The 9,788-nt window shown below is 31.9% G+C and overlaps 1 protein-coding gene across 1 annotated transcript; it reads left to right on the top strand.

Moving 5' to 3' along the window:
* Positions 1-2,372: 2,372 nt before the first annotated feature.
* Positions 2,373-4,387, top strand: LOC139497214 (cholecystokinin receptor type A-like). Its single transcript, XM_071285338.1, has one exon. The coding sequence runs from the start codon at positions 2,455-2,457 to the stop codon at positions 4,087-4,089; it is 1,635 nt and encodes a 544-aa protein (XP_071141439.1). The 5' UTR covers positions 2,373-2,454; the 3' UTR covers positions 4,090-4,387.
* The last annotated feature ends 5,401 nt before the right edge of the window (positions 4,388-9,788 follow it).

Genomic DNA, 9,788 nt, shown 5'->3' with positions numbered 1-9,788 from the left:
CCTCATTGGTGGATACCCCATATCCTTAGATTTTTTAGTATTCTTATTTTGTATAGTCAGTATAAAACGGTACACTGATGACTTCAAGTCTGTTCGTTCAACAAACTTGTAAGCAAGGGTCTAAATGTGTTCATGGCGTGAAATTGGGCTGCAAGGTACACGTACGTCTTCTTCAAACGCCAGTATGTGGCTGGAGAGGACTTACTTGTGTTATTACATCCGATGGATCAAAGAAAAGCGTGTAACAAAGCAGGTCATTTGAGTTGTCTATTCAGAGAACAGTTTTATTTTGTTGAGGCTCGTGTCACTCAGGTTTGGATTACGATATTGTGTTTTGTGTACTGTTGTTATTTTTTTTTATATTCGAAAAGGTATCTGTCGTTTCTCTTTTTTAAAAATCTTGAAATTAATTTGTATTTGGTAATTAGTTATCAAAGATTCTAGATTTCGTTTCGTCTATATAAGGCTTATATCAAAATTATCATACAACCATACAAATCAAAGTTGAAGGGCACAAAGGACTCAAAATCCCCCTCCTCCTAAAAAAAAATGTGGCAAACAAGGCTACAGTAACCTATGCCTGGGATAAGAAAATCCTTAGTATTTCGAAAAATTCAAAGTTTTGCAAACAGTTAATTTATTGAAATGACCATTTAAATGATATTTATGTAAACACCGGAGTGCTGACTTTGGGCTGGTAATACCCTCTGAGACGAAACGTCCACAAGCATCGGTATCGACCTAGTGGTGTAAGTAGATACCAGGCGTACAATTTAATACGCCAGACGTATGTTTTGTCTTATTAAGACTCATCAGTGCATGACGCTCAGATCACAATTGTTCGAAAGCCGAATAAGAACAAAGTTGAAGAGCAATGAGGAACCAAAGTTCCAAAAAGTAATGCCGAACACAGCTAAGACTATCTTGTTGTTTCTTTCGAAATAGAAATAAGTATCAAAGACATTCAAAAAAGGGAGAATTCCATAAACAAAATATAACAAAATCAAAAGCAGTCACCCCCAGGTTCTAGCGGGGTTTGTGTTAGTTTTTAGTGTTCTATGTTGTGTCTTAAGTACTATTATTTGTTTGTTTGTCTTTTTATTTTTTAGCCATAGCGTTTTCAGTTTATTTTCGATCTATGAGTTTGAGTGTCCCTCTGGTACCTTTCTCCCCTCTTCTTCAATCAACTGAACCATTTAAAAACTGGCATATTCCTAAATGGACACAGACATTTTCCTTTAAAATAGTTGGTTGAACCTGGTTTTATACCTAGCTTAACCTCTCACTCGTATGGCAGTTGTTTAAAGTTCCTTTATGTTAACGAATCTTGCAGAGCAACAGAAACATACATAATAGTTAAATGCGCCAATAATTAGGATCCAGCAGCCAACACTCTGTAAAAAACACCACAGACATAGACCACATCTGACTAAAATATTCAAACAAATGTGGAATTTAATTTACCAAAGACGTTAAGAAAAAGGTGAATTAGATACTCCGTACTAAATTACAAAGATTGCATTGTCTCACTACACAATTTTCTATAAGACTGGCAAAGACGGGAAATGGAAATGATACTGTATATTTCTTTGAAGCCGAATCATTTTTCTGGATTTGTTTTAATGCACAATTGTCAAAGGATTTATAGCAACTTGAATACTTAAGAAGCTAAATGACCAAAGGGAACATAAAAAACAAAGCTAAATCCACTTAAGTTCACCTGAACCCGAGGCAGTTGTAACCTTAATTTTCAATAATGTCTGCATTTAACAAAGAAGAATTTAAGGAAAGTTCGAGTTAATGCTTTGACAAGAACCTCCTAGTTCAAAAAGGCACACGCATCGGTATATAAGAGACATATATCGAAATGAAGAATATATTGACCAACAACATAATTATTGAATTTAGTGGAATTATATTTCAATAAACTGTTCTAACTTTGCAGCCCGGCTAACAAAATAAATCAAACGATCACATAAACCAGAATAACAGATTAACAGAAAACTTCTTTAAAGAAAATAGATACGGATCTTGCCGTTTTTTTTTTTTTTATCTATGAACAATGATATAATTTCCAATCCAAAGTAATGTGTATCCCTTTTGCGCTACTTGAATACACCGCTGGAAAAAAGAACATGAATATAGAAGGTTGTATTACATTTTACTAAAGATGTCCTTCACTAAGTATTTTATTATTTATAAGGTGAAGCACATAGTATATTTCGAAATTCCATTATACTTAGAAAGTACTAAATTGCGCAAAATCATTGTTATCATCAATTAATAGTTTCCGCCACTTATTGTTTTTATCATGGTGGTACTTGAATTGTTTATAAGAAGTAAACCACTTTAAAACGGACATTTTCATCCCTAAAATTCATAGTAGCCAAGTGTAAAAAACAGTAAAGATCAGGAAAAATTCATAGTTGCCAAATGTAAAGTACAGTAAAGAACATGAAGAATTCAACATCCAATAACACGATTCTGCTGTCAACGACAGACTCAACAAGTTCAATTATAACGTCAGACCTAATAAGTTCATATTCAACAAAAGAATCGACAAGTTCATTAACAACGACAGAAACAGGATTTACGACTATTGATATTGCAGTTCCAGTAATTAACAAAATAATGGGAACAAATGCACGTGACGAAACAACATTAAGTGCAATCATCGAGTCAACGGTTCTGCTGGACGAGTCAACAGTTCTGCTGGTCAAGTCAACTGCCTTTTTAAAGGGTCAATTCAACACCACTCTCGGATTTAATGGAACAGACGGGAATATTGATAAGAATGCGCTGCTCCAGTGGGAGAACTACAATTTAGCCAAAGCTCTGACACCAGTGACAATTTATCTTATTATCCTAATGATCATAGGGGTATTCGGAAACTCTCTGGTGATCTATGTTTACAAATTTCGATTCAAACGGAGTACATCAAGAATCTTCATACTAAGTCTTGCTATTTTTGATCTGCTGACATGCCTGTTTGGGATGCCGTATCATATTTTGGACATGATATACCCTCTAACTTTTGTCTGGAATGGCGTTTGTAAAGGGTTAAGTTTCGCGCTGACGTTTACAATTTTGGCATCGATATTTGTATTGAACTTGATTGCAATTGACCGCTACCGGAAAATTTGTATTCCGTTCAAAAAGCAACTTTCAGGAAAAGGGACATTGATAATGTGCTGGGTGGTCGTTTTTGTTGCCCTCATCATGGCCGTTCCGATTATATTCATTTACGGTTCCGTGGAAGTGGAAACTAGAATTCCGAATGTTCCCGGAATGGAATGTTACATATCCGCCGATCTAATGGATTCAGTTATACCAATGATTTACGATGCAACTAACATTCTTATTTTTGTAGTCACTGTCTTCCTTCTGAGTGGATTATACATAAAAGTTGGCATTGTTGTATGGGAAAGAAAACAATTCCATGAAATAGTACGAAACGCATCTAAACATTCGACTACTTCCGGAACTAGTACTCCAGAAACTATGGTGTTTCAAATGCATGCTCTAAACGATGAGGCAAAACTTGGTGTTCAATTGAAAAAAAGCAATAGTGACAATGCTGTTCAACTTTACAACACGAAAACTCCAATATATAAACAACCATCGATCGATTCATCACGTATGTCTCCAACAATCAGAAAAAAAGAGAAAAATGCACAACAAAAGCAAATGAAACGTTTGATGTCCGAGTTGTCAACCGTGAGCGGCGACGAAACGAATACAACAGGTAAATCAGCATCTGTTTCGAATAAAAAACAAATGAGAACGATCCGCATAACGGCCATGTTGTTTATCATTACCTTGATATTTATCGTGAGTTTCCTCCCTTATCTGACAATCCAGATTATGAATGGATTAGATGGAAACTTTTGGAATGATATGAGTATTACGGAACTGATCCTTGTCCATCTCCTGATGAGAACTTACTTTATAAATAACATGATCAATCCAATAGTCTATTGGTTCTTGGATAAAAAGTTCAAGCAGGAAGTCAGGAAATTTTTCCGTGATATCAGCAAATGTAAATGGTCGAAAACATTTAAACCAGGGAATCGGTCGTTAACATCGTAGTGTGTCTATATATAGAAAAAGATCTCAAGACTATTCCGCGAACTTTCGTTCAAAAATGAGATTTAGATGGAAGACCAAAAACAAATATCATGTTTTCTAAGTTTTTGTGGACTGTTTATTCGATGTAAATATGCCGGTAAACTCGCTAAGATAAGAAGTAGTGTTACCATATATACTTTAAGCATAAAAACAATGTTTATTTTCAAAGTTTACACTAGAAAAATGTATCAGTTGGTTTATTGACTACTGTTCCAAATTCGACTACTTGTATCATTATTTGCTGCATAAAAGTAAAGACTTTGTACGGTTTCAGAGGAGTTGCGGCTCAATGATATCGGTCTCTTCCTTTAGTAGTATAGATATTTGAATGATGTCCTTATGAATTTTCCTAAATAACCTCAATTTAAGGGCATACGATACAATTTTGATTCCGTATTTACAAGTTGATGAAAATTTGCATATAGGCTATTTTTTACCTGATTAAATCAAATATGTAATAAAAAATATACCTTCATGTGCTACTTTTTGAGTTAAATGAGGTCGAAATTTTGTATATTTGCTCAAAATTCGGATTTGTGGCTGTATTTTCCATTTCGAAAGAAAGACATAACTTTTTTGTTTTAAAAGATAAACGCAAATTGTTTTTTGTTAAATAATTTGTAATTTCTGTATTTTATAAGTATTCTAAAAATCTATGACTTTTTTGTTCAGAAATAACTCATATTTATCAAATGGTCATGAATTGAGAAAAAAAAACGTATTTTTTTGCTGTATATTTATCAAAATTAAAAAAATTGCACTATTTACAGTTTTATAAAATTTGGTCCACATAATCTCCCTTCAAAATGAAACAAAATGTCGGTTAAAAAAATGGGGTTCCATGCACTCGTTTTTAAATTAAATCAGTTTGAATGATAAAAATCAGTCGAAAAATGCATCTTTTCCCGATATGTCACAGTTTGACGTCGCGAAAATAACATTTTACGTTAGCAAAGTCATTACGTCCCCTGTAACTGTATCGTATGCCCTTAAAACCTAGCTCATATTTTATATAGTTTGTTTGAAATTCCACTCTGATATAACTCCCCATATATTTATGTTATAGTCATGTTTATTTTATATATCTAAATAACCGAAAAAGACATTTCCTTTATCTATTTAATACATGAGGTACCATATCAATCTCTCATCAATAGTATTATCATACACTTATTTTACACAAAACACGTATAGGTACCATATCAATCTCTTATCACTAGTATTATCATACACTTATTTTACACAAAACACGTATAGGTACCATATCAATCTCTTATCAATAGTATTATCATACACTTATTTTACACAAAACACGTATAACCACATGTTTCTCTATTAAATTTGTTGTAGTTGGAAAGAAAATAAAAATATATTTGTTTATTCTGTTATATTATTGTTACGAATGACTGTCCCAGAACGATTTTTAAAGACCAAACAGCCTATTGTTTATGCGCATCAGCTAACGCAACTTCGAAGTGACATAAAAGCTATGTGACGTTGTTTCTAGCAATGAAAAAACGTCAAATTATAACGTCCCATTTCGCGTTTTTCTCGGATTCCAACATGGTGTACGCTACGTAGGTACGCTACGTCTCCCAAGAATTTCATTTTTTTTTTATTCTTTTACATGCGTAGATTTTGTCTTTCGTTTGTGCCGATTGTGTACAGGTTAGGTGAAAGTTTTTTTTTATGCCCGATTTATGGGCAATATGTTTTCTGGTCTGTGCGTCCGTTCGTTCGTCCGTCTGTCTAGCTTTAGGTTAAGGTTTTTGGTTACAGTTTTTGGTCAAGGTAGTTTTTGACGAAATTGAAGTCCTATCAACTTAAAACTTAGAAAACATGTTACTTATGCAATGATCCTTCTAATTTTAGTCTAAATTTAAAAAAAAAATAAAAAAATGAGTATTCACAAGGTTAGGCCGATAATCAATTATTCCTAAAAGTTTTGACATACTGGCAACATGTGCATAAACTGATGTCTGGATGATTCTCGTAAAATAATGTCCGATCTTGCAATGAAGTTAAAATTTATTTATACTGCTCATTTGACAAAATCTTATAGTAAAAATAAAATGATGACAAAGGGTAATTTTTGTTTGTCATTTGTTTCATTTCAAATTGTCTTAAGGAGAAATGATAAACATATTGTCTAATCTCTCTGAAGCTTACAGCTAATTTCCTAATGTATGTAGATCAAAACTTTGGTTTGCCTGCTTGCTTTGTTTGTATATTTTGTATAATTATATTTTGATAACGTCGAATTCAATTAAATAGCATATATACAGGTTTTTATACCTATATATAAAGATGTCAATCTTAATTACAGAGTAAACATTTATACAAACAAAGCAAGGAAGCCAACCAAAGTTTTACCCTACATGGAAATAAGCTGTAAGACAAAAAATATTAATAAAACTAATACTCAGCGAATGTGAATTGAAATCAAATTTTCGGTGTTTAAAACTAAATTGTTGTAAATTTAACTTATGACAAAAACAATTGCTCCAAGAATAATATCTTACATAAAATCGCTCCCTGTCATTTAGCTAAAACTGTGAAGAAAGATTGAAAACAAATTTCGATTTTCAATGCCGGCAACAACCTTTTCTTTGTTTTAATTTCCAAAATGAGCAATTTAGATTTATTATATTTTATCCTGTTGGAGAAATCTTACTTTGTAGTTTTCAACGGAAAATTATTTCTAAATTAATTTTTCGAATCAAAACCTTTTTGTATTTTATATTTACTGTCTCGTCTATTGAAAACACATGAGGTAGTAATCATCTTCGCTAGACAAGGGTTATGATCCACTCCCGCTCTGAGAGAGCGGGAGTGGATCGTAACCCTTGGCTAGCGAAGATGGGTAGTAATAAAAGGATTGTATTTTAAGATATGGACATTTAAAAAAAATGTCGAATTTTCAGTACACCCATGCTAATTTTTTTATTTCTTATGGAAATTTCAGTTGTAATGGTTTAAATGAAAGCTTGTCGGATTTGTGATTCAGAACATTAATAATAAACACACCTTTAAAACATCGATTTTGATAAGATTAAACTGCATTTAAGTCCGATTTTGGGGGTATTTGTGTGCGTACATTGTCAGAAAAACACATTTCAAATGATTTTTTTCCGATTTTCTGATCGCCTTGATATCTGGAAAAGGGACTTTTTAAGAACGTTAATTATAATTCTAACGAAAAATCGTAGCTTCTTTGTCATTGTATGTAACAGATTATCTACAAACTAAATTCAATCAGCGTACAGGAGGTTCGTGTCTATCCTGTTACCGCTACTTAAATCAGTCGTTAAATTATTCTCCCTATGAATATTGAATAAGTCAGTGTTGATTTCAAAAATGCAAAGTAATCTTTACATTTAAAACGCCTCGTTTCTTGAACGACAGTGTAGAGAAAAGAAATTTCAAGACATTTAGTGAAAAAAATAGAGCGTACTTTTTTTCATGTCTATGCTGTTACCAACCATTTTGATTAATTATACTAACAGTATGGTTGTAAAAAGTGCAATAACGTGTTGGAAACCAAATTCACAATAGAAAACCATAATCACTTCACCAAAGGGAGTAGTTATTTCACAACAATCAAAAACGAAGAAATTTGTCTATCCTGTTATGTCTATCCTGTTACTATGGTTGCTATGGTTACAGTAACAGCATAGACAATTATAGACAAAAACGTCGTTAATTTTTTTTTATCTTAACATGTAGGTGGAAAACGAATGAAATATTTCATTGTTTGAACTCATCTTAAGGTTATAACGTCTCAATCTTCCCAATTAAGCATTTGCAGGTGAAATACTGATATCGGTAACAGGATAGACAAAAAGGTAACAGGATAGACTTTTATATAGTGATATATCAGAAACGTACGTTCCTGTTACCAACGAAATAAAGAGAAAAGTAAATTAACTTATGAGGGATTTACTTGATGTTGGGTTTATTTGAAAGGGTGAAAAAAGGCCGAACAATATAAATTGCTATCTTAGACTTGCATTACTGGTGGTAATTTTTACAACCTTTGAAAACCAATTTTTAAAGCCATTTTTCAGTACAACCTAGAAAATTGGCAAATAATCTATTATTTTACAGAATGAATATATATAGAAGTTTAATCTCTTGAAAACCATCTAATTGTTAACGTAAAACAAGCTTAACATTTTATCTAAACCTTTTCTTAATAACCCAAAATTTCTTTTGAAAATGGTAACAGGATAGACAAAATATTGTACCACCGATCAAAAAATGTTTCAAGATATTCTTGTATGACATCATTAAGATTGCATCTTTTAATATGTTGTTCTTGAAGTACTGTTTGTTTTGATTTGCTTATGTAGAGGGTTGTTTGAATAAGTAACTTTTGATAAATTTTTCAATTTCAAAATTCGACATTTTTTGAAAATGACCCATATATGTATAACGTTTTAGAATAAAAATTTTCATTCATATATTATACCTATAATTTTAATTTCCTTATATCTTAAATATTTTAAAATAATGAATTCACAAACTCGATGCAATAATTTCTAAACTTTCGTCTTAGTCGAAAAAAATAATGTTATAAAGAACTCCGTCCATGCTTTTGTATGTCCGTCTTTTAACAGTACCAGTGTATGTAAAGTGCGGATCATAAAATACCATTTTGACTGTATATGCCATGCATTTCTGATGTAGAATGGTAAATAAACAGACGAAAAAATTATGATTTTTGAAGAAAATGAAGAAAAATAGTTCAAAAGTATATGTTTAGTAATAATTAATACAAGTTAGACAAAGTAAGAGATGGGAACGGGTTTTTATGGCACCGAGAGCCATCTATACGTGAAATATAAACCGAAATAGGTGAATATTTAGGACGTTTTACGAACAAATCGTGCAGGTGATTAAAAACTAGCAGGAAAGATGTAGTTGCAGAAGAATATTAAGTTCAACACAATTATTAATGCTGTATGACGTAGAACAGCTTTTTTTATTCAGTTTGCCCATATTGTATTGAATTCCACTATGATGCTATCTTTATGCGAGTCATGTTTTATGTTGAATAATGATACTTTACCTTCATTTTCATTAGTACTGTATATGCGGTGCATTTTCACTGTATGAATTTTATTCATATTTAATATTTATGCATTAAGTTCTTAATTCAGCCGACTTGCTCAAACAATAATTAAAGTAAGAAAAGGATTTGATAGTTCAAGGCTGACTTTGAAATGAAAAGTTTGATTTAACACTCCAAAAAATTCAATAGAATTAATATTTATTTAAAATATAACACATCGTTGTCATATTATAACAACATGTGGATCATTTAAGAGCTGAAAGTGTTTTAAATTAATGAAATATATTTTAAAGTGCCTGCCTATTTGATAGAATTCATGTTTCTGCAGTAGTCATTATACGCATGTGCAAACACATCTTATCATTGAATTTCGAGTATGGGTCTGCTTACAAAGCAGAAGAATCATATGATAGACATCAGCATCTTTCTTTAAAGTGTAGTTATATTTATCCAATGCAATGACACTTCATCACTGAATACGTACATCTATCGTGTCTATCGAAATAGAATGGAATAAAAAGAGATAAAAAACACCAATACTTTTCTAATATTTTTTTATAAATCACTTCTTGACCAATTTCAATGA

This window comes from Mytilus edulis, chromosome 12 (genome assembly GCF_963676685.1).
Source record: "Mytilus edulis chromosome 12, xbMytEdul2.2, whole genome shotgun sequence".
NCBI lineage: Eukaryota > Metazoa > Mollusca > Bivalvia > Mytilida > Mytilidae > Mytilus > Mytilus edulis.
The sequence above is the reverse complement of the archived record's forward strand: the minus strand, read 5'-3'. Positions and strand labels throughout refer to the sequence as shown.

Bases quoted from the DNA above. Each gene is read 5' to 3' on its own strand.
- LOC139497214 (XM_071285338.1), top strand. From the start codon at position 2,455: ATGAAGAATTCAACATCCAATAACACGATTCTGCTGTCAACGACAGAC.